Source organism: Lampetra planeri, chromosome 22 (genome assembly GCF_965212315.1).
Source record: "Lampetra planeri chromosome 22, kcLamPlan1.2.h2, whole genome shotgun sequence".
NCBI lineage: Eukaryota > Metazoa > Chordata > Hyperoartia > Petromyzontiformes > Petromyzontidae > Lampetra > Lampetra planeri.
Window position 1 is genome coordinate 11918377 of NC_136128.1, and position 24749 is coordinate 11943125.

At 52.9% G+C, this 24749-nt stretch overlaps 1 protein-coding gene across 2 annotated transcripts; it reads left to right on the forward strand.

Annotated features, from left to right (window-relative positions):
• The first annotated feature begins 329 nt into the window (after positions 1 to 329).
• Positions 330 to 23506, forward strand: LOC144725044 (aspartyl/asparaginyl beta-hydroxylase-like). Of its 2 annotated transcripts, XM_078604484.1 has the most exons (10): positions 330 to 356; positions 987 to 1010; positions 1141 to 1182; positions 1510 to 1557; positions 2175 to 2207; positions 14145 to 14233; positions 16891 to 16977; positions 18813 to 18963; positions 19796 to 19935; positions 23052 to 23506. In XM_078604484.1, exons 1-10 carry the CDS (start codon positions 332 to 334, stop codon positions 23076 to 23078), a joined length of 666 nt encoding a protein of 221 aa, XP_078460610.1. In that variant the 5' UTR covers positions 330 to 331; the 3' UTR covers positions 23079 to 23506. The 2 variants fall into 2 exon arrangements, with proteins under 2 accessions (XP_078460610.1, XP_078460611.1); XM_078604485.1 differs by lacking the exons at positions 330 to 356; positions 987 to 1010; positions 1141 to 1182; positions 1510 to 1557; positions 2175 to 2207 and adding an exon at positions 11198 to 11355.
• The last annotated feature ends 1243 nt before the right edge of the window (positions 23507 to 24749 follow it).

Sequence of the window (24749 nt, forward strand, 5' to 3'; positions counted from 1 at the left end):
ACACAACAATGACAACAGCAACAAGACACTCATGAACCCTTCCGAGCCATTTAAAGACGCGACCACTATTCCTGGATACTAACGCCCCTTGCTCGCTCCGTTGCCTTAACTTAATTTTTCAGAAGAGGCATCTCTGGTAAGGTCTTCCAGCTCATTAGGCGCCGCTCCACCCGCCGCTCCCCGTCGCTCCGTGCGGGGTTGTCTGCGTGCGCTGTAACTCGGAGGGTTTATTCTCGGTTGTGCTTGGAGCCGTCTCGTACTCTTGCCCTCGGTGAGGATCGTTGTGCAATAACCATTTCTTTTGTTGTTGCATTAATTCGTTGCAGCCAAGATGGCCAAAGCAAAGCTAATCCCAGGTGCGTACCTGCGTGTATTATTGCTCTACAAGCGCAACCCCTTTGTCAATTCTGGAGCGGAGGGCTCATAGTGAGGGTATTTCTGGCCTCCTCTTCCACGTTAGCCAGACATCTTGGAAGCAGTGGGAGTACCAACACTTTACCCCACCAGATGTGACGACGTGCCGTTCGGCTGTGTTGGAGCCATTCACGTTACTGGGTGGACAGAGAGCGGGGGGGGGGGGGGGTGTTTACGAAAACTTAGCGTTTAAACTTCCACGCCAGATGATCAAACCAGTGACGTCCGGAGGTCAAGTCCAGTGCGCTGCTCACCATGACACTACCGTGGGGGCATTCTGTACGTTCATACCGTGGTGGTGGGTTTAACGACACTTGTATATATTTATACGCGATCTAACCCATAAAAACCCTCTATTACGGATGATATTGGTCGCGAAAGCCTACGTGTTAAACATTCTGTACGTTTGCATGGGTATTATAAAAACACAATCCCCAGTGAAAATTGCGCATTTTGTGATTATTGTTCTTCTGCAAGGTGCCTTGAGCTGCTTTGTCACTTAGGCGCCCTGTGATTGCAAATACTTAAATTCTGACATCTCATCTCTGGGTGTTTCTGTGTTCGTTCGGCAGCTGCCGTCGAAGAGGATGATTCAGGTGAGCCTCTTTGTGTCTGTTAATTGAGGTGGCGCTGCTGTGCCCCCTTTCACCGCAGTACATCTGGTTGCATTGATTTTTTTATTAGAGTGTACTCGATAATAATTTGCCCGCTCTCTTCACTTCAAAGGTTCGGTGAAGAGGAAGGTGAAAAAGACAGAACTGAATGAGAGTGAGTCCCCCGCAGCCTCATATGTCTGACCACACTCTGAAACTAATTTCCACGACCACGACGCCCGCACACAACGCCCTACTTTTTTGCGGATTGCATCATGCGATCTTCAACTTCCGCCGTCCGGCAGACGGCACGTATTTGTGCGGTCAATACACCCGCAGTAATAACCGGGGTGGACTGCTGGATTCGATCGGTGAAGCTCCGTGACGAGTGGCGAACGCGACACATCCGGGCCCTGTTTCCGCCAGGCCTCCTCGCGGTGTTCCTGTGCGGCTGACGGCAGTGCTGATGACGCTTGTCGTTGATTTGTATCGCTCGTTTCAGCTCTGGTGGCCGGACTTGAGAAGGACATTCCCCTCTCTCAACTCGGAGGTAAGGTGTCACATGATCACACTTTTTATTTTGTTTGCAAAGAATGTTTTTGCTTCTTTTCCCTTTTCAATGTTTTCATATCTCACTTCAGCGAAAGGGCGTCCTCTCATAGGAGAAAGAATACGGTTCGTGTTAGAGACTGGCCCATGAAAGCGGATATCAAAGAGCTACCTCTGACATCCCTTCAAGTGACCTCTGGTTCACGCATTAGGGGGCGGAACTTTCCCATCCTCCCTGCTCCAGACAGTATTCTTCGTTGCATGACCACAACACGTTTCTTTTTTTCGAGATAACATTTTGCCAAATTGGGTTCAGAATCAAATTTAACGTGACGGTTGTTTTTTTTTTGTGCTGTCACTGTTGACCGGGCTGACACCCAATCGGTTCTTTACGCTTGGGAATCCGGTTAAGCCGCAGGCGGCTGAAACCTGGATTCAAACCCAGGTTTCCAGTGGTGCCATCTCAGCAGTCGGACCTCCGAGCCACCCAACACGGGAGAGCTTCCGTCCACGTGCGCATCGCGGTAATAATCCTGCGCCGCCGCGTGAGCAGGCGTCCTTCCTGCACGGTCGCCGCTTCCGCGTGGAGAATTGAGTTGTGTCGTGCGGTTGTTGCAGGTGGCGTGCCGAAGACAAGCACGAAAGGCAAAGGTAATCATGCTTCACCATGATTTATTTACGGCGATGCCGTCTTACTTTGCCTATGACTCAAAATCACTTGTGTCGTGTAAGATTTCAGAAGCTAAACGGGGTCGAGCATCGATAGTGCTCGAACGGGTGAGCGCAAACAAGGCGTCACAGTGCGGGCAGTGGAGGGGGGAGTGCATCCACTGCCATTAGACCGTACTTCTACATTGCCCGCCTCAACCGACACTGCCGAAGCAGCGTGTTGAAGTGTGGTTAACATCACCCACCATGATATGCGGAGGCCCTCTTCCAGCAGTGGTTTGGCAAGCGGCTGTACGTGGTGCGCTGTTATCGATAGCGGTGTTCATCCTGTTGACCCCTGAAGGGGGATGATTGGGTCGACCCCCTCCAACTGAGCCCTCCCGCCCTCCCTCCCGCCGCAACGTCAATACGAACTCACGACCTGATTTTCCTCTTTATGTCGCTTCTTCTGCCTGTCCCCTCCCCGCCTTGTTACCCTCCTCCTTCGTCTGCTCTGTCTCTTCAACCCCCGTCGCCGCTGCTCCTGCCTTGCCCTTCTCTCCATCTCGTTTCCGACGTCGCTGCCACCGCCACCGCCACCACCGCCACCACCGCCACCACCACTACCGCCACCGCCGCCAGCTCCCGTGCGCTACTTCCAGTGCGTGTTGGTGGAGTCGGGCAACGGCTACGGGCCGGTGGTGTACGACTCCCCGCTTAAGGCGCCCCCCGGCGCCCCCGCGCCCCACAAAGAGTCCTCGGAGAGGAGGAAAAAGACTCACACCATTTGAGCTTGTGCCTCGGGTCGAATGTTTTTTTTTTAATTGTCACGACCATACGAACGTAGGGGGGGGGGAGGGGGGAGTTGAAAAAAATATGCAAAGTTAATTCATGGAGAGAGAGAAACAAACGGAGGAATAAAAATTGAGCGCACGCGCCGAGTGGCGCGTCGGAAGTGACGCGTTCCGATTGGCGTGTCTCGTACGGAATGGGTTTCGCGTGACCGCTGGATGCACCGCGCCAACTTTCCACGAGGAAGACGAATCATGCATATGCATGGATGCTGGAATGCTTTCCACCGACGTGCCTTTGTCCTCGGCAGTGTGTAATCTGCCATAGCAATGGAGCGGCGCGTCCCTAGGCCGCGGTGAGACGACGGAGCTCGGCTAGCGGCTTTGCCGGGGAGGGCACGGGCAACGCTGTGGCCAGTGTGGCTCTCTAGGATCAGACTCCCTCACAGCAGAACAACGTCCATCGGATGTTCAATTCGTCTTGGGTCGTCTTGATGAGAGTTTTTGTCTCCCCCCCCCCCTCCGTCAATCCCTCCCCGGCATTATAGACAGAGATGATTGTTTTCAACCTTATCCAGCAACAGTGATAAGTAATCAAAAATCATAATAAAATCACGTGGTTGTGCAGGAGCTTAGAGGGCTTTCAATCGAGTCGTCCTCGTGTAGTCAGAATTTTGCGAGTCGGTGTGTCTCCCACTTCGGTGTGTCACCCACTCCGGTGTGTCAGCCCACTCCAGGAACCGATGGGGCCGCCCCAAATCGTCAGATTGACTTCTGGGACAGGCACTTTCAGGAGCCAGGCAGTGCAGGGTGAGATGGGATGTGTCGGCCAGGAGCATAAACCAAACGCTGCCGTTGGAATAGTCAGTTTGAGCCCCGTTACATCACGCGGAAGGAGTCTGTGTTCCTTTAGCTCCCGTGAGGATTGTCACAGGAGAAGAGGCGGCTCGTGCAGGGTGAGACGAGAAGCTGCCAGGCTGACTTTGGCTGTCAGGGAGGTATTTTTTGAGCCAGCGCCTTTAATTGTCGATCCGCTTTGTGTGCGCAATTGTTGACCGACACACGTGGCTTGTGATGCGCCTTACTTGCACATCTGATGGCATACCGCGTGTCGGATTTAAAAAGGCGCGCCGATTGAAGAGGGGTGACATGATCTGTCGAATGTATAACCCGATTTAGAATGTGTAGGTGTAGGCATGCTTAACTTATGAAGTGGGACATTTACAGAGTTATGCTTTTTGTTTTATTTTCTCGTCAAAATATTCCTCCATCGAGAGTGTACAGCTGCGGTTTTTGAAGCCGGTTTCGTCGAGTCGCTCCAAACTTTTGTACAAAAGCAGTGAACCTGAGCGGTCTCAGCCTCCTGCTCGCACCAGAGTGACTGCACGTGTGATGTATGATTTCCGATAGCGCGGGGTTTCGTGCACTGTAAAATCAAAGCGTCGGCGTGTTGATTTGCAAGGTTGTGCTCCAAGAGAAAACCGGTGTGCCCGCAGGGTCGTGGACGATCGATCACGTGCCATGGGTCGTAAGGGTTGAGCGCGATGCGTTGCCACGAGGCCGAGATAACAGTGGGATCCCTCGCAGAGCGGTGCAGCACTTGGTGTTAGCCAACGGCCCACAGAAGCGGATATCACAGAGCTTCCCCCCGAGATCCCTACGCAACAAGGGGGCAGCACTTTCCATCTGGCTCCGCCACTGAGGGTAATTGTTCGATGGATCCGGCCACCTATAAACCCACCAACGATCAAGAGTGCCCCCCCCCCCCCACTCTGTTCACCTGCAGGGCCGTTACATGGACCCACGCTGGACGCAGGCCGGTTGGCACAGCCTGCGATGCAAATCACACGGTCGCAACTTCGCGAGCGGCGAGCTTCCATTGACCGTGCATGAGGTCGTCGATATACTATCTCCCGTTCCATTCCCTCCGCCTCCCGCTTGCTTGACCCATGATTGACCTCCTTCTCTCACGGGGAACGGGGAGGGGGGCTCTACTCCCCCTCCACTACCCAATCCCCTAACCACCCCCCACGAGTCATTAGCCACTGTACAGCAGCAGCTGCATCCCAAAGGGGCGACGCTGAAATGTGGGACGGCCGAATTGTGAGTGCGTGCCACCATCGTTTGTTAAGGTCATCGGTGGACTTCTGCATCCATCAAACCACGGAGGACAAAATTAGGCCCCCGAGGCGACGGTCAATTGTTTAACGGCGTGTGCGACGCGATTGAATAGCATCGAGCGCCGTGCTTGAGCCAGACAGGGCCGGTGCTAGGGGGAGGTGCATGGGTGGGCCTTGCACCATCAAAATGTCCGCTTTCGCCCACCCAAGTTCACTGAGCGGTGAATCACTGTCACGGTGCCCCCCCCCCACACACACAACGGCCCTACTTGCCCCCCCGCCGCCCCCCCCATCCACTTCTGAGAGGCGCTGGAGCTGGGCCAGTTGCCAGGGAGATTGGTGCAGCGGTCGAGTGTTGTACAACCGCATCGGTGTTCATGGTCGTGCTGCCCAGCTCTCAGTGGTGTTTTTTTCTGGGTGGTTCCGCTACGTGCTGTCCGCCAGCGTGGTCTCCCAGTGTTTCGCTCCGCGTGCCGGGAGCTCAAGAAGCCTCTTTGGGAACCGTTCCTCCAATGCGCGTTGTGCGAAACGTCGGACATCACGCTGCCGGATGGCACGCGGCACGCAACCTCGGCAACACGCGGGGCAGCTCGGCATACGGGGGCGGGTGCAGCTTGTCCGCGGAATAACGCGCGTCGATAAAACCGTGGCCTGTGGTGTGACGGGGTGTGTCGGGCCGGGCCCGCGAACACTCAACGGGTGGAAAAATCGCAACTCCCGAAGCGCAAAAAACCAATGGAACGGCATGCAAAGCGACGGCGACTCATTGTCAGATGCCTCTCCACGCTGCGCACGTACCGGGGCAGCCCAGTTTAGTTTGGTAAAGTAACCGCTGTCGCGTTGGATGGCGAATTCCAGAATTGGCTTGTGATTTTCAGTGGTTTCAGTGGTTTTTGTGTGCTTTAATCTCTCTTTTATATTGTTTTTATGTATTTATAATTTAAAAAAGCAATATAAACAACATTGCAAGCTGAACATGGGATACATCGGAGGGTTTCATTCAGAAAATCGACACATCGGGATGCCCCAGCCGTGAAGGATCCCGGTATTTCGAGGACACGCCGAATTGCTTGCTGGCTGGGTCACGTTGAGGTCACCGCTGTGGGTAATTCGGCGCCTCCGACTCTCTGCACGCGCTTCGTGCAAGCTCCACTGAGCGTCGAGCACACGGCCCACGAGGGCGCGTTCTGGCCGTTTCAAAATTAGGTTCCTGCCGAATGAGCGACTGTCCTGTTCTTGAGAACCCTGTTTTTGAACGTCCACATCAGTTGGGGAATCTGATGGTGAAGCAGTGTGCTTTATTAGCGCGGCGATAGTTTACGTTAGAGTGCTTTCACGCATCAGCAGCTTCGCTCGCGTGGGCGTGCGCACGTACGCACCAATGGCGCGAACCTGGTAATATTTACAATATCCAAGTGTGGCACAATTTTACAACCTTTGCTGCGCAAGCACGTAACGCGAATAAAGTTAGCTCCCGTTTGTCCGTCGGTGGACTATCTGGGCTGCGGATTAATCGTGCTCTGCGAAATATATATTTACTCACTCGTCAAGGGTCATGGACTCACGTGACGGCAATTACATCTATAAATCTATTCATTTATGCAGCAGTAAAATAGATGACGCTTTCTACGCTTTCATTCCCCCGCTGTATGTCAGTAAACAATAAATACATTTCTATAGCCTCACTGAGGTGTGAATTGCATTATCCGTGGTTTTGTTTTATCCGGGCCACTCCTCATTTCAATTGCGTCCGACAATCGAGAGTTGACCGATAAAGAAAACTCAATTCGTTTAGCGGTGCCAGTCAGTAAGCAGCGACATCCAACCGAGGAGATGGAGCGATGAGATGAGCTCATGTGCAAGCTGCCGGGTGGATTGTTGAATCGCAGGATCACGAGAGATGGCTGCGTCTTGGGCGGGCCTTCATCCAGCAGTGGCTTGATTATTCCTGACGATGATCAGTGCGTGACATTGGCACTGCGCCAGGCAGTGCTGATTCCATCCTGAGCGGTAGAATCTCCGCAGGTGCTGATGTAACACCACGACAGCAAGTCACCTGTACAAGCCACACAGCTCCTGCAAATTTGCAAAACCAGGACGGGATTGACTGATCCGCCGGTACCCAGTCCTGTTTTACCCTACAGCCTTGGGGTGTACACCAGTGGCGCAGTAGCTTGGTTGGCGTGGGCCCTGATATGCCCCCCCCATCCCCCGTTTTTTTTGTACCCCAGCGTCTGGACTTCCTGCAGCCCGTGGGCCCCAGTGCAGTTGCACCGCCTGCACACTCGACGAGCCGCGCCACTTGCGTGCGCCCCGAGCAAAAAGTAATCGGTCATTGGCTTGCAACGATGGCTCATGAAACCGCTATAATCCATCGCCGTTCCACCCCGTGCCTCCACGTTTGATATTAATCCTGCGCCCACCACGCTTGCCCGCCACTGACACTGTAACTGCGTGTAGTTTTTGTGGGTTTTTCTTGCCGTGTATAGAGAGGTATCCGTGTACATTTCTTTTCTGTAAAGTTTCAGAAACAACGCTTAAGCTTGGTGGCAGGCATGCTCGGCTACTCGCGACGGCGTGTGAGCGAGGGTGCCGTGGCTGTGTGCGGCTGTCGGTGCCTTTCCCCATTTGTAAATACCGTGACGTCCGGTTTTACGAAAAGTGCCAAGCCATTATTAAGCTTGGCTTTTAGGAAATTTAAAATGTACGAGGCTGTTACTGTTTGTTTTGTTGTTGAAGCCTCTTCGAGGCGAGCCGCCGTGCATGTCCGCAGCGTTAAACACACGGGCAGAGGCATCGCAAAGGTCCCAACGTGGGCCACGTTCCCAATTTGGCGCGCCCTTCGCACCGGACGTGGACGCGTTTTGGAACGTTACAGGAGCGAGGCCCTATGATGGCCAGTCAGCCCGCAATGTGCCCCATATCTCGGAGGCTAAGCAGGCCTTGAGCCTGGACAGCGCTTGAGACGCGGTGGCCACCGGTGCATGCCAGGCTGCCGTAGGCGGCTGCAACGCTTCTGCTGCTTGCCGATCGGCAGGGGGCAAATGCGGCAAAAGTCGTTGTGCTGTACAGGGCGGTCCAGATGTCTCGTGACCTTCATTTCATTCTTTAATATTTTTTTTGTAAAGTAAGGTTTCTTTAAAACAGAAATTAATTTGAAAAGAGTAAAAAATTGTTAGGGGTCAATTAATTTAGAGGGGGTCACAAGACATCTGTACAATACTGTATTCCCACGTGTAAGCTTCCCCCGTATTCTATCAACCCGCACTGACCCTACGCGGTGAAGTATGGTCGAGTAACCCCCACAACCCGCACGGCGTGGGGAGGCCCTCATCCAGCAGTGGACTGAACATGGGTGGCTGCTGCTGCTGCTGCTGCACGCTGTTTTCACCTCGTGCGAGGCGGTTATCAGCGTCGGATTTCGGCAATTTGTGTGCTCCGTGCGGCGTTGGCATTTTCAGCCACCGGTGGAGCATTTCTCTAGCCATGCGTGTGTACCGTGGACGGCTGAAGTAGCTGACCTTTTGTGCTGCTCGCTCATTGTTTATCGAATGGAGCAAAAACGTGGCGATTCTAAATTAAATCCATTCGCGGAAACAAAAGGCTTTGAGCATTCACCCAGCCCTTATCGGACTTCACGGAAGCATTTTTTGTTATCGTCCGGTGTCCCAAACCAGCAGACCTCTATTCAGCTCTCGTGAAATCCGTTTGACTTGTATTATTATCCGGGAGGGCTATTGCTTCTAGATTTGAAGCTTTCGTGACTGCAAGGATTCATACTCTTATGTTTTTTTCGGTAAAGTCACGTAGGTAAAACATTACAATAAATAATAATAAATCACGAGATTTGTTTCTATTTTTTTATTTTTTACCTACGTGACTTTAAAAAGAATAATAAAAATAATAGATAATAGAAATAATAAATAATAGAAATAATAATAGAAATAAAATAATAAATCGCGTGATTTTTCTTTTTTTTACGTGACTTTACCTAAAAAAACCTAAGAGTGGGGCTATTGCTATTTACGCATCGGTGAACAAGACACTGGCTTCCTGTGCCCACGCCGCTACCCCAGTAACGTGTTAACCACCGTGCGTTCCCCGTTGTTTTCTTTCCGCCTTGGCCGTGGGACTCGCCACGTGGCCGACGACTCGTCACGTGGGCGAGAGCGAGCCGGAGATTTGGCGTCGTGGGCTTCGATGTTGGAGAGTTGCCTTCGCGGACGACTGGCCCCGTGACTGGCTCCGTGCTGCGAAACGTTGCAAGTGCACGTCTTGGATGTGCGGCGGGGACAGAGGTGGCGGCGGTCACGTTGCCAGTGCAATAAAAAAAGTTCACAGTTTATCACCGCTTGCTTCCTTTCTGTTCTTCGTTCACGCTCTCTTCCTGACTCCTTTGTTGTTTTTTTCCTTCACCCGTTCCCTCTTCAGTGCTTGTTATAATTCTCGTCCTCAGTGGTGAACTCTGTGCTCTGCGGGTGATTTGGGAGCGAATCGGAGTGTTCAGTGTAACGATACGGCACAGCGTTGTCACTACAAGAGATTGCTACCGTAGTGTCGATGGTCAGCACCACTTCTGGAACTTGCAATTCAGAGGAACTCAAAAAATGGGGATCAAGATCAGTGGTCCTCGACCTTCTTTGGATACTCTGCCCCCCCTTGTTGAATTTAGTTTCAACCGAGGTATCCCCCCTTGCCTGACCCAACATGGTTCTCAGAAATAAATGTATGAATAATGAACATCAGTATTTTAACAATTGTCCATTTTGTAAGGTGTCAACTGCAAGCGAATGAAAACATTCAAAGGACACTCTCCTTGCGTGTGCAGGGGCCTAGAGTACACGTGGCGTAGTGTACAGGGCCTAGAGTACACGTGGAGTAGTGTACAGGGCCTAGAGTACACGTGGAGTAGTGTACAGGGCCTAGAGTACACGTGGCGTAGTGTACAGGGCCTAGAGTACACGTGGAGTAGTGTACAGGGCCTAGAGTACACGTGGCGTAGTGTACAGGGCCTAGAGTACACGTGGCGTAGTGTACAGGGCCTAGAGTACACGTGGCGTAGTGTACAGGGCCTAGAGTACACGTGGCGTAGTGTACAGGGCCTAGAGTACACGTGGCGTAGTGTACAGGGCCTAGAGTACACGTGGCGTAGTGTACAGGGACTAGAGTACACGTGGCGTAGTGTACAGGGTCTAGAGTACACGTGGCGTAGTGTACAGGGCCTAGAGTACACGTGGCGTAGTGTACAGGGCCTAGAGTACACGTGGCGTAGTGTACAGGGCCTGGAGTACACGTGGCGTAGTGTACAGGGTCTAGAGTACACGTGGCGTAGTGTACAGGGCCTAGAGTACACGTGGAGTAGTGTACAGGGCCTAGAGTACACGTGGAGTAGTGTACAGGGCCTAGAGTACACGTGGCGTAGTGTACAGGGCCTAGAGTACACGTGGAGTAGTGTACAGGGCCTAGAGTACACGTGGCGTAGTGTACAGGGCCTAGAGTACACGTGGCGTAGTGTACAGGGCCTAGAGTACACGTGGCGTAGTGTACAGGGCCTAGAGTACACGTGGCGTAGTGTACAGGGCCTAGAGTACACGTGGCGTAGTGTACAGGGCCTAGAGTACACGTGGCGTAGTGTACAGGGACTAGAGTACACGTGGCGTAGTGTACAGGGTCTAGAGTACACGTGGCGTAGTGTACAGGGCCTAGAGTACACGTGGCGTAGTGTACAGGGCCTGGAGTACACGTGGCGTAGTGTACAGGGTCTAGAGTACACGTGGCGTTGTGTACAGGGCCTAGAGTACACGTGGAGTAGTGTACAGTACAGGGCCTGGAGTACACGTGGCGTAGTGTACAGGGCTTGGAGTACACGTGGTGTACAGGGCCTAGAGTACACGTGGCGTAGTGTACAGGGCTTGGAGTACACGTGGTGTACAGGGCCTAGAGTACACGTGGCGTAGTGTACAGGGCCTAGAGTACACGTGTAGTGTACAGTACAGAGCCTAGAGTACACGTGGCGTAGTGTACAGGGCATAGAGTACACGTGGTGTAGTGTACAGGGCTTGGAGTACACGTGGTGTACAGGGCCTTGAGTACACGTGGCGTAGTGTACAAGGCCGCTGCGTTGTGTGAATGGCAGCCTTCCCCGGGGCGGCTGTCCCGCCGACGATGATGTGCGCCGTATGCGCGTTGCCGATCGTTTCCAAAAACATCTGCCTCTTGCTGCGCCTGCTGCGGCCCTCGGTGAGATTTGTTTCTGCGTTTCCTGCAAAGTCCCCCGCGGGAAGAACGAGGGCTCAAAAATACCCCACCGCCCCGCGACTGCACGAGTGCGTTGCTCTTTGCGGAGCGGTCTCTTCGCGGAAATGTTTCATCGTCTGGCTGGTCACGACGTGGAAACGCGCACCAGTCTGTCCGCGTTAGAATAAGAACAGCCGATGTCCATGCGTTGGTGCGTTTCCGGCATTGTGTTCACGAGCTCAGTATTGTAGCACTTGCGTCGGTTCCTGACTCGGGTGCCTTTTTCTGCGTGGAGTTTGTATGTTTGTGTGTCCCCCCCGTTCGGCATGGAGCATGGGTCGTCTCCGGCTTGTTTTCTCCCATCAGCACGGAGCATGGGTTGTCTCCGGCTTGTTTTCTCCCATCAGCACGGAGCGTGGGTCGTCTCCGGCTTGTTTTCTCCCATCAGCACGGAGCGTGGGTCGTCTCCGGCTTGTTTTCTCCCATCAGCACGGAGCGTGGGTCGTCTCCGGCTTGTTTTCTCCCATCAGCACGGAGCGTGGGTCGTCTCCGGCTTGTTTTCTCCCATCAGCACGGAGCATGGGTTGTCTCCGGCTTGTTTTCTCCCATCAGCACGGAGCGTGGGTTGTCTCCGGCTTGTTTTCTCCAATCAGCATGGAGCGTGGGTCGTCTCCGGCTTGTTTTCTCCCATCAGCACGGAGCGTGGGTTGTCTCCGGCTTGTTTTCTCCAATCAGCACGGAGCGTGGGTCGTCTCCGGCTTGTTTTCTCCCATCAGCACGGAGCGTGGGTCGTCTCCGGCTTGTTTTCTCCCATCAGCACGGAGCGTGGGTCGTCTCCGGCTTGTTTTCTCCCATCAGCACGGAGCGTGGGTTGTCTCCGGCTTGTTTTCTCCAATCAGCACGGAGCGTGGGTTGTCTCCGGCTTGTTTTCTCCCATCAGCACGGAGCGTGGGTTGTCTCCGGCTTGTTTTCTCCAATCAGCACGGAGCGTGGGTCGTCTCCGGCTTGTTTTCTCCCATCAGCACGGAGCGTGGGTTGTCTCCGGCTTGTTTTCTCCCATCAGCATGGAGCGTGGGTCGTCTCCGGATTGTTTTCTCCCATCAGCATGGAGCGTGGTTTGTCTCCGGCTTGTTTTCTCCCATCAGCATGAAGCGTGGGTCGTCTCCGGTTTGTTTTCTCCCATCAGCATGGAGCGTGGTTTGTCTCCGGCTTGTTTTCTCCCATCGCTACAAATAATGAAAAGTCGTCTAAGGTGGCTCTCCTGGGTAAATTAGCTCATGCTAAAATGTTCATCATCAGCCGCTATATTTCCACTGCCAAATGCCTCCCCAAGCCACCGTCATCTTTCACGATCTCGCGATGTGACAATCCCGATCCCATCGCTCCATCTCCATGAGCGCGTACCCCCTCTCGCGTGTTCCCTCCCTTGACTGCTGCTCGTTTGTTATCTCGCCTATCGGTCATCATCCCTACTGGCGACGCGCCCTTCCCGGGCCCACTTAACCCTTACCAAGAGTCTCAATGATGACCTTTAACCCGCATGTGGTCTCTTATCCATGCCTTCATCTTTCTGTTTCGGTGTAAACCCAATCACCTTCCTGTCCATGCTTCTTGGCACACTTGTCATCTTTTGTTCCATGGTCTCCGTCGGTGTCCGTGTCACAGCAGGTGATACGCGACGATTAAAATCATTCACCTTTAAACATTGGTGCGCCGCTTTACATGTATGTATCGGTACGTATGCGAGTCAGTGCGAGGGAGTTGTTGCTCTTTTAACTCGTCGCATGATTTGTGGTCTCCTATCGCTGGTGACGTCTCTGAAGCTGAAAAAACCCAAAAGGTCATTTTAAAAGTGACACAGAACACCCCGTCTCAAAATCAGTAGTGTCAGGACGGCCTCTGCCTCTGACCCACGCTGCTGACCCCTGATGTGATTCGATTTTTTTATTACTTTTTTTTGTTCTTGAGCCTCATTTTTAAATTCCGTTAATGGTGCCGTGGGTTCCCGCTGGCAAGGGCTGCTGCACGATGGCGAGCTTTGCGCCTCCAGTTCTCCCCGTGTCCCTGGGTAGATTCATCAACCTTGCTGCCAGACAGCACTCGCTCTTGCAGCTGCAAAGGTCATATTTCCACGTTGCTTTCCCGTGCGATTTTCTCATGAAGGACTGTCCTAAAGTCCGTGCGGACGTCGTGTGAAATCCGGCCGCGTGGCGTTCGTGAAGAGACGGCTCAAATCGCAATGACGGGAATCTTGCGGGTGCAAGTGCTGTTCATGGGTCAACTTGGTGACCATCGTTCCTCCCATGTTGATAAATTAGGTACCACTAGAGGTGGCCGGGTGGCCTGGGATCAGAGCGCTCAGTTAGCACTGTCAAGCACCTGGGTTCGAATCCAGGCAGTAGCCAGTGATTAAACCAGGTTCTCAAGTGTAACGAGTCGATGTTATCAGCCTGGTTACCAATGACTGCACACACAGGAAAACCCCCAACAATGTTAAATATGGGTCTGTGCTTAATTTAGCTACATTTAAGCTCCAAGAGTTTGGCCGTCGAGTGACAAACATTTCTGTCGGTGGTAAAGCGAGTGGGAAAGTGCTGCCCTCTGCAGCGTGGAACAGATGTCACGTGAAGGCAACTCTTGTCTCGCACGAAGGGCCGCCGCTGGTCCACGAGAGATCCGAGTTGATTCTTCAACCCCGTGGCGCGACACGATCAGGGTTGAAATTTTGGGGAGAAAGATTTTAGTTAAAATGTTGAACGATCCGTAAAGCCCTGAGCCATTATCTCCCCCAGGCTTTCCTCAGCTGCATCAGAAGCTTCTCAACAGATTTGACAGGGACGTGCTGGAGGAGCTGGAATGGGCCGAGAAATTCTACTTGAAGGTGAGGGCACCACCTCCTGTTCTCCTACAGGGGACCTGGGGACGCCGGTCATCTGGCTCGTAATCACGGCCTGATGTAGGCATCTTTATCGGGTTCGAGCCCAGTGGCCACCCTGGTTAATACCTTAAATGCCACGCACCTTCTGCTTCACGATGAACGTTAAAGATTTTGTGACGTTATCCGAAAACGGGGTAGGCTTTGTGTGCCGCTGCCACGGTCTATATTTTCCAACTTTGAAAAATTGCAAATTACTTCATTGGGTAAAGTCAATTAGTAGCATCGCACCCTCCTGGCAGACTATACCCATCTGTCAAACACAGTTCCTTCGTGGTGGCCTCGTGCTATAATGGCACAAATACAAAACGATAACCAAATGTATATTCTTGGTTCTTTCGGTAAAGTCGCATAGAAGGGAAACAATAAATTAATACAAATATAAAAAATAAAATTCTCACGACGTTTCGACTGCAACACAAGCAATCATCATGAGGTGTGAAAAACACGGCAAGAAAAAATTATTGCTGTATTGTTTTATATCTTTTATTATTTTATTGTTTCCCTTCTACGTGACTTTACCGAAAGAACCAAGAATATGAATCCCTGCAGTCACGAAAGCTTTAAATCTAAAGATAACCAAATTGTTATTATCGGGGTACATGCTCACGTGTGAGCGAGAGCGGCCTCTAGTTTGATTATCCTGACAGCCCAAGGCAATTCCTCTGTAATTAAACATTATTCTTCGCCACATTCTCATTCGTTGCCATGCCAATGACAGTCAGCCACACGGTGACGTTGCCGCCACGAGGGTCACGGAAGAGGCGGGGCTGGAGGAGGATAACGCGGGAGGAGGTGATGTCAGGTTTGCGAGTCAGAGGCCGTGTTCGTCAGAGGCGTGGACGAGGGCCAAGGGGAAGAAGGTCTTACTTCCAGCCCGATGTGTACAGGTCCGTGATCCAAAAGGAATGGCCGTGCCCGTCACACCACATCCAGTATACCTCTCATTGTGTCTGCGGCTGCGAGTAACGTACCACCATCTCCAGTCCACCAGCGTTCCTGTAATATATTCAGTCAGAAGTGAGCCCTGGTGGCAAGTGCCATTTTACAGGCATGTCTCGTGTCTGCGTAGGACTCCACCGTTGTACTGTACCGCGCAGCTCCACCATTCTCACCGTGAAAGAGGAGCCGGCTTGTCGTCCGACGTTTCGCTCCGCGTGCCGCGGCTCAGGTTGTCGGACATGCCGAACGACATGCGGCACAAACTGGACAACGCGTCGGAGAGCCACGCTCATTCTTATTCACGGGCTTCCCCCCCTGGGCCCCCCGCCACAGCGGCTTCGGCTGCCCACGGCTGCTGCCCTCTGCCCTTTTATTTAGACTTTACCTGCAGGGCGGTCACGCTTCCCGGCGTGCGATGGCGGCGCTACGATGGCGCGCACGCCTCCGAAGTCGGAGGCAGAAATCATCGCGACCTGGGAGTGGCGCCCCGTGCACCGCTGGCCAGATGGCCCCACACTGCTGCCCGTGGGCAAATGGCTTTCGTAAAAATAAATATTCCGTGGCTCATGTCGCGGGGGCCTCTTGCGGGACATTTTTTTGCGATAGATGGCTTTTCCAACCGAGTGCTTTGCTCTCCAAAAATCAATGAAACTCAATAAATGTCTTGCACGAAACAGAGCCGGAGCCCTCCATCTGTCTTAAGCTGGCCAGGGCCCCAAGAGAGAACGGGGAAGGTTAAAAATACACTTTTATTTATTTGTTTTTGTGTGGACTGACAGTGTGTTTTTGTGTCCAACCTTGGGCTCGCAGTTGCTAAAATGACACAGCAGTCCGCTGTGGCACTCTGTGGCACTTTGTGGCAGGTTGGCAGAGCATTCAAAGATGATTCACAGCAAGAAAGCGTTTGGCCGATTTAGAGAGAAATGTTTTGGCCGTTGTGGCTTCCGATTGATTTTCCGCTACTCCGCTCGCACGAGGAAAATCTGTCCGGGAGTTACCGGTTTTCGAACCTAATTATCATCGATCTACGTTCGTGTTTAGGTTGAGGGCCACGTGGTGGTAGTTTTTATTCCAAAAATATTGTCATTAACCCTCCAGCACCCGACGGAGATTGTCATGTTCACACAGATAGTATTTCGATTTAAAGCTTTCGTGACTGCAGGGATTCATCTTCTTGGTTCTTTCGGTAAAGTCTCCTCGACAGACCTGTTCTCCACCTGAGGACGGCTGCTTGCGTTGTGGCCGAAACGTCGTGAGAATTATTTAATAATGTTTTATTTGTATTATTTTATTATTTCCATTCTACGTGACTTTACCGAAAGAACCAAGAAGACAGGTAGTATTATTATTTACATGTGACCAACCTCCCCATAAAAATTCTGAACCGATAAAGCTCCTCCTCCTCACCTGGTGGCTTACGACTTCCATGACTGAGCCCTGGTGGGAAGTGCCATTTTCCAGGGATGTCTTGCGTCGTCATAGGGACTCCGCTGCCGTACTGTACCGTGCAGCTCCACCATTCCCACTGTGACAGAGGAGCCGAGCCGGCTTGTTGTCCGACGTTTCGCTGCACGTGCTGCAACTCATTTCCCAGCACGTGGAGCTTGTCGGACGCACACCCACGATGTTGCCGCGCCCTCCGTTCTGTGTCTCCCGTGCAGGGCTGGCTGGAGAGGGCACTGGGCGCGTATAATGAGCTGCTCGAGTCGTACCCCTACAGCCCGTGGTGCCACTTCAGGAAGGCGCAGGTGTGACGTGTGGACACAGGCAGCGCCTGCTGTGTGCGTTGGTGTGTGCCTGTACGTGTGGAGTGGGGAGCGGTGGTGTAGCAGTCGCCTGCGTGCGTTGGTGTGTGCCTGTCCGTGCGGAGTGGGGAGCGGTGGTGTAGCAGTCGTCTGCGTGTGTTGGTGTGTGCCTGTCCGTGCGGAGTGGGGAGCGGTGGTGTAGCAGTCGTCTGCGTGCGTTGGTGTGTGCCTATCCGTGCGGAGTGGGGAGCGGTGGTGTAGCAGTCGCCTGCGTGTGTTGGTGTGTGCCTGTCCGTGTGGATTGGGGAGCGGTGGTGTAGCGGTCGTCTGCGTGCGTTGGTGTGTGCCTGTCCGTGCGGAGTGGGGAGCGGTGGTGTAGCAGTCGCCTGCGTGTGTTGGTGTGTGCCTGTCCGTGCGGAGTGGGGAGCGGTGGTGTAGCAGTCGTCTGCGTGCGTTGGTGTGTGCCTGTACGTGTGGATTGGGGAGCGGTGGTGTAGCGGTCGTCTGCTTGCGTTGGTGTGTGCCTGTCCGTGTGGATTGGGGAGCGGTGGTGTAGCGGTCGTCTGCGTGCGTTGGTGTGTGCCTGTCCGTGTGGAGTGGGGAGCGGTGGTGTAGCGGTCGCCTGCGTGCGTTGGTGTGTGCCTGTCCGTGTGGAGTGGGGAGCGGTGGTGTAGCGGTCGCCTGCGTGCGTTGGTGTGTGCCTGTACGTGTGGAGTGGGGAGCGGTGGTGCAGCGGTTGGCTCGCTGCGCTTTGAACCCGGCGGTCCGAGTTCGATTCTCGCTGACGGCCAGCACCAGCGACGATGATCTGAACCGGTCTTGGGCCTCCCCTAGGTCGACTCAGCCTCAAATGAGTACCTGGTGCGATGTATAAATATCGCCACTGGAGAAACTAAGGCGGCCGGGCGTGGTGTTGGCCACCCACCCCCTCGTGTGCCGTGCCAGCCTTCAAAGTTGCTCGCTAACAACACTTGCCCCAACCGTCTGTTGAAGGCTACATGGGGGATCTTTGTCTGTGTATTAGTGGGGGGAGCGGTGGCGCTGTGGTTAGCGCACTGCGTTACGAACCTGGTAACCCAAGTTTAATTCCCAGGCACGGCAAATATCTAGCTCGGTCCTGGGTCTGTGTAGGGCGACTCAGCCCTAAATGAGTAGCTGGTGTGGTGTAAAACATCGCCACTGGGGAGACAAAGGCGGCCGGAACGTGGTGCCGCCCCCTCATTTTCCATGTTGGCCTTCATAGTTGCTCACTAACAGCCAGTTCAAGGCTATACGGGGGATCTTTGTATTTATGGTTTATCTTTGTCCTTTTATAATTCTTTGCATGCCAGTTAGAGAGTGTTAGAAAGTAGGCTTGCTAAACTTTCACCGGTAACCATTTAAAACTGATTACTACATCCGAGAGCCAGAAGCGGCAATCATTTCCCGTGGAATTTAGGTTAAAATGTAAAGTTTTATTGCACGAGAAATTTCTACCTGCGCGCGTGTGTGGCAAACCGGTACCCTTTTTGTTTTTATTTAGTTACGGGTAATGCAGACGAGATGATTATACTGATGCTACTGCGCAGCAGATGTCGGCCGTGGCTCTGCGAGGGAGGGCAGGCCACGGGACACCGAGGGGGCTCCTGTAATCACGAGGTTTTTTCATTTCACCGGACTTTTCATTTAACCGGACTTCAATCGTGAAAGTCCCCCGACAGCAACTAAACCTCACGCCTTACTCACGTTTCGTTCGCATGAGATCATCTTTACGACAGCCGTCACGCCCCCCCACCCCCGTTACGAACAGACCCACAGAAAGCGTCAACACAACGGCGCTGTGCTTGTGGCCCCCCCAGATTTCCGAGGAGCTGGCCGATCGCCGCGGCTGCGCGTCGCTGGGCAGGGTGGCGACGCGGTTCTACGCCACCGTGGTGGAGATGCCGGAGGTGCCGGCGGGCCTGGTGCGCCCGGCGCTGGAACGGCGCACGGCGCTGCTCCTGTCGCTCGGTGAGGCACGGCGGTCACGTGACCCGACGGGGGGGCGGCTGGGCCTTCCCTAGGTCGACTCAGCCTCAAATAAGTACCTGGTGCGATGTGTAAACGTCGCCACTAGGGAGACAAAGGCGGCAGGGCGTGGTGCTGGCCACCCACCCCCTTGTGTGTCGTACTGGCTTTCATAGGTGCCCGCTAACAGCACTTGCCCCTACAGTCTGTTTCAGGCTATACGGGGGATCTTTGTCTTTGTTTCCTTCTTAGAAGGTTCAGAATGGCCATGTTTTGAGCCAGTCTGTCCAAAAGCAACGTTTTTTTTCTGCCTGACCGTATGTGCTTTGACAGTCAATATGATGCATGTAATCTGCATTTATTTCTAATCCACGTTTTGCTCTCGCTTGTCTCTTAATTCCGAGCGTGTATCTCTCCGTGCTTATTTGCGAACTATTCACATTTTTTTCCAACGATAAGCAACATACCCTTGTATATTTGCATATACCAAGCACCAATAATGGGTGTAATCAGTGTACGTTACCTGCGATGAGAATTGGATGTGAAACGTGAACACATACATGTATAAAATTTTAAATATAAACTTAACTGTGGACAATATAGTAAACCCAGTGTAGCCTGTGCTCCTTCGACGGAGGAGGAGGAACAGCGACACGACACGAACTCTCTCTCTCTGCTGATGCCCTCTGGTCGTGGCCAGCAGCAGCAGACCTCGACATTGGCATCGAGCTCCAGAACCACACTGCCATCATTCGCAAGAATAAAATAAAACCTTTAAGATAATTAGTATTCTTCTCTGAAGTTGTCGACACCGACTTCGCCAATGTTGCCACAGGCAAAACCTGCGAGGCCCTCTCAACGTTCCGGAGGCTCGTCAAGGTTTTTCCCAAGGACGCCTCGCTGAGGGCGGAACTGAAGAGGATTGCGGATTCCGTGAAGCGGGCGGAGGATCCACCCCAGCCCTGCGCCAGCGAGGTGCTCCACCTGCGATGTTCACGAGTTATGAAATCCAAGTTTGCAGCTAGCGTACTACCTGCTGGGACACAATAATAATTTATTTCTGATAGAGCCGCCCTCCTTGGCAAGTGACTTGCATCGTATCTCATCGCAAACATTTGAAAGGGCACCCCCAGTGGCAGTTGTCCCTGTGTGGCACGAAGGTGACTCGGCACCTGGCGTCCAAGCTAGTAGGGGGGCGATGATTTCTGCTGCGTGTGATCCCAAAATGGAGAAATTTGCGGTGTGATTTTTTGAATTTTCTCATTTGGACCGTGACACTGTCATGCAATGGCCCTACTCGTTTCGGGTCACATCTGTGGATATTTCACATCCTCTGTGAAGCAGACGGTGCATACGTTTACGGTTAGTGTACCGAGTAATAGCCCAGGCAAGCCTGATGTAGTCACGTTTAAAGAGGGAAAGATGCGGTGCTGAGACTCCCATGACCCACAATTCCATGGTGGGTTAATTGACCTCATCCAGCACTGGCTTTACAAAGGGCTGTAAATAAATTGTGAGAAAAAAAAAATCTAAATGGAGTGTTGCATCATGGGGCTGTGAGTGATGGCGACAGCTTGGGGAGTCTTTCATCCATCAGTGCATTGATTATAATCGCAGTTGCTGTTGCTGTGATGCTGCTGTTGCTGCTGATGATGATGAATCTAAATGGTACCATCTTGTGTCTCAACCCGGCTGTGAGTAAAGTTGGCCGGGTGATTCATACCGCGGCACGGATATTCCCCTTTTATTTCTCTCCCCTGCATCACCACGACCTCTCACACCCCATCTCCTACCCCCATCTTCAGCCTAATTTACATGAGCGCATGCGGTAAATAATAACAATAATAACAACAGTAACATAAATGGAGGCAGCGTGACAATATGTGACGCGCTGCGTGGGATTACTGGGTCGGACGAGAAGAGTGACCTGCAGGCATCAGTGGCTGCAGACTTGCCATCTGTGTCACCCTTTCTCCCTCCCTCCCTCTCCACCATCACTCCCTTTCTCTCGCTCTCTCTCTCGCTCTTCATCACTCCCTCTCTCTCTCCCCGGCTCAATCAGCCAAGCACAGTCCCACCAGCTGGTCCTGTCTGCCACCAGCGATAATGAGCTCAGATATTTTTGCCCCATCGCCACGGGCCGTGTGATTGCTTTCAGCGTAACCGCGATCCGCCCAGCGCAGTCTGCGTCGCGTAAATAATAATCGCGAGGGTGCTGCCGCAGTGGCGGCGGTGTCGTGGTCAGCAATTCACACGCGGGACTTGCAACCCAGCGGTCGCAGGGTCGATTCCATCCCCGCCGGCGCGGCAGTTGAAACGGCGGGGCAGGTTTGTTGAATCCTGGTCTGGCTTAGGTCCATCCAGTCATGTGAATGAGGTTCAGGGCAGCGAGTCGGGCCGGCGGGTCGCGCGTGGGCGAGTTAAAGTGCCGGTTACGACCCCACCTCTACCAAGACGTCCCGCCAGTGTGGAAGAGTAGGCCAAAGTACGCTCTTTAGCGGAGGCCCTTCAGGCGTGGCACGGCGCGAGACATTTCAGGGCTAAATGCGGCGACGATCAATGTCTTTGCATCCTCGCCAGTTCTATTCTTAGCTGCTCCTAGTCCGTGACTCAGTCACCGATTACTTTGAGGAGCGATCAAAGCGGATGACGCATCTCGCGTGTAGCTCAACGATGAAAAAAAAGTTTCAATAGCCACACTTACGTGCGGTTTTACATTATCTCGTTTTATCCGGGCCTTGTCTCCTCTGCCCTCCCCCCTCCATCCCCCCCCACCCCCGATTACCCTGGATAGTGCAGACAATTAGTACCGAATCGGAGAGAGGAAAATAAACTCATGGGGATTAGTCCTGCAGCTAAGCCACGGTTTTGATTTAAAGCTTTCGTGACTGCAGGGATTCATATTCTTGGTTCTTTCGGTAAAGTCACGTAGAAGGGAAATAATAAAATAATATAAAAATAAAACAATACATCTGTGGATTTCACACCTGATGATGATTGCTTGTGGTGCAGTCGAAACGTCGTGAGAATTTATAATATAATTTTATGTAGATATCCACATTTATTTAATATTTTTTTTTGCAGTTTTTATTGAAAATGCAATATTTGATATCTCAAAAAACTGATGTGATAGACAAAAACTGATGCCAGATTTGGAATCAGCAACCCCCAAAATTACATTAAAACCGTTGGAATACCTAATGCCAAAAAAAGTGTGTTGACCAGTGTAATAACCGCCTCCCACTGGATTTGAATGTTTGGCCTCATTTATGGGTGACGTGTTCTTCTTCTTCGCAAGCGCAGCCAGTCTCTCGTTAACCTAATTAGCCAAGCGACCCGATGTGGCAGCAACCGTCACGAACGTGCTGAGAGGCCTTGCTGGATAAAATCATCGTTTTTTAATTGTTATAGGTGGGTGATAATTTACAGCCTGTGATTCAAATCACCTGTAACGCACCCAAATATAGTCAGATCTCAGACGCTAAGCAGGTTTCAGCCTGGATAGCACTTGGATCGGTGACCACTGTGCATGCCAGGTTGCCATAGGTGCCTGCCGGGTAAGCTACATGGTGGGCAGCAGACGGAAATGTAGCATAATGTGATGTTGTACTGTGCTTCTATGGCCCCGCTTTTACCAACCCACTCCGGCCAGTGAGGTGAAACATGGTCAAACGAGCCCCATGACTGGCATGTCTCAGGCATTTGTTGATCGGGCCGTGTCGTGGGTGCGTGTTCTCATGCGTGCGTGTATGCGTAGGCGTGTACAAACGTGAGGTAGCGTGCCGATGTGTATCTGTATGTACATGCTAGCCTGTGTGCAACGAATATCTGAACCAATCCTGGACCTCCCCTAGGTCGACTCAAACATGAGTACCTGGCACAGTGTATAAGGATCAGCTACTGGCGAGACGAAGGTGACCGAGCGTGGTGCCGGCCACCCACCCACCCCCTGGTGTGCTTTGCCGGCTTTGATGGGCGCTCGCTCACAGAACTTTCCCCTACAGGCCGTTAAAGGCGTGCGTGTGTGTGTGCGTGCGTGTGCGTGCGTGTGGTTGTGTTCGTGTGCACCCTTGGCTGCCCTCGCCCATCAGGTGGCGGGAGGATGGCTGGACGTGTGAAGTTGGGGAGATCGTTTGAGGCTTTGCTGTCTCTCCGGGAGGAGAACGCAGCTGTGATGTTTGCTCGCAAGCATTTCCATCGCAAAGCCAAATCCCCGGCCGCTCGTGACCTCTCCACCACTCACGCCCGACCGCGAAGAATCTCTCTCATTGTTCAGAAGGATTTTTTTTATCAACTCTTTCCAACGAAGGTTGCCTTCCTTTAACGGACGCTATTTGCGACACAGGGACACGGTAACTTTTACGATCCAGTACGGACCAGGCTTGAGCACAAAATCGTGTTGCCATCGGACACTTGGAGAGAATATTCGCGCCAGCATCCCAGCGCGGAGGGCCGAGCCGCTGGCCAAGCCGCGTCGTCTCGTCGAGGCCTACGCAGGCTGCTGCTGCCGCTGCTCCACGGTCACCTCAAGGAGGACGCCACCAAACAGCAAATTCCAGCAAAAGCCACGGCGACGCTTTGTGGAAAGAGACCGGAGGCGGAGGACGACTGAAAAAAACGATTGACGAATGGAGTGGAGGAGGCGCTGGGGTGGAGAGGTATGACGTGGAAACACCTGCGATGAGCACGGTTGGCTACTTATGGTGCGAAAGAAGTTCAACTCACATATATACATCTGCAGCGGATAGGACATGATGATGCTTGCCAAGCGTGGAGGACTGCTGCTGCTTCTGGGAGTTCGTGGACCCAGCGGCCTCCATAAAGGAGCTGCATGGGTGGAGGAAGGTGAAGAGGTCGAGGGGAAATATTTTATTTTATCGCCACCCAAGAAGCCGTGATTGAGAAGCCAGCGTCCGCGTGTCTCTCCAGCGAGGCCTGGGGACGCCGCGAGCTACGCTCATCGACGTCGCTTGTCGTACAGGAGATGCCACCGTTGTAGACGACAGACTGGCAGACGACGCAGCGCACACGGACCCGCCGTGCGCGCTGCGTCGCATCGTCACAACATGCGCCGCGAGGGGCCCAGCCCACCCACCCCCCGGTACCACTCTGAGACTCGTTGGTAAAGAGGCACCGCCCCCCCCACCCACCCACCCACCACGGATGCCCTGGGAATGGTCGGTGCTGCCCTGGCTGCCCTGGCTCTCCCTGGGACCCGTTGGTGTTGGGCCCATTTCCCGTTTCTCTGCCCTGACCCCCTCTTCCACCTCCCTTCTACCCCAATGTAGTTCTACGCCTTTGTAGAATGACTTTACATGCACTTGCATTTCAATGGTGATAATATCCTGGTTAAAGCTCTGAGGCAGCGGTGGAAATTCCACATTTCTCTGGTCGGTATGAGTCTGTCCGTGGGATTATGTGCTGTTGACTTCTCCACAGAGTGGTCTTAATGTTATGCACCCAGGAGGGAGGGATGATGGGCTGGGTTGACCCCCCAACCGAGGTTTGAACTCCTGACCTCATTTGCGATTCGCTCGCTCTCCAGCTGAGCCACTCGACCAAGCTGCTTCAGACACTATTATCAATGGAAATCGCTGCTGTACGGTGCAGCTATTGCACCGCTGATTGCCATACGTGAACACAGGTTTGCCTATAGTAGTAGGTGTTTACCCTTTTAAACTGGTACAAAACTGACACCTTTATTCAAGGCATCATGTTTGCAATAACCACAACACAAGTAGTCAAAAAAGCAAACAAAAAAAATCAACTCTGATAATGATAATAATATG

Excerpts from the sequence above, each read along its gene's own strand:
- LOC144725044 (XM_078604484.1), top strand. The coding sequence starts at position 332 with ATGGCCAAAGCAAAGCTAATCCCAG. Across the intron at positions 357-986 it reads CAAAGCAAAGCTAATCCCAG|CTGCCGTCGAAGAGGATGAT; the intron begins GTGCGTACCTGC and ends TTCGTTCGGCAG. Across the intron at positions 1,183-1,509 it reads AAAGACAGAACTGAATGAGA|CTCTGGTGGCCGGACTTGAG; the intron begins GTGAGTCCCCCG and ends CGCTCGTTTCAG.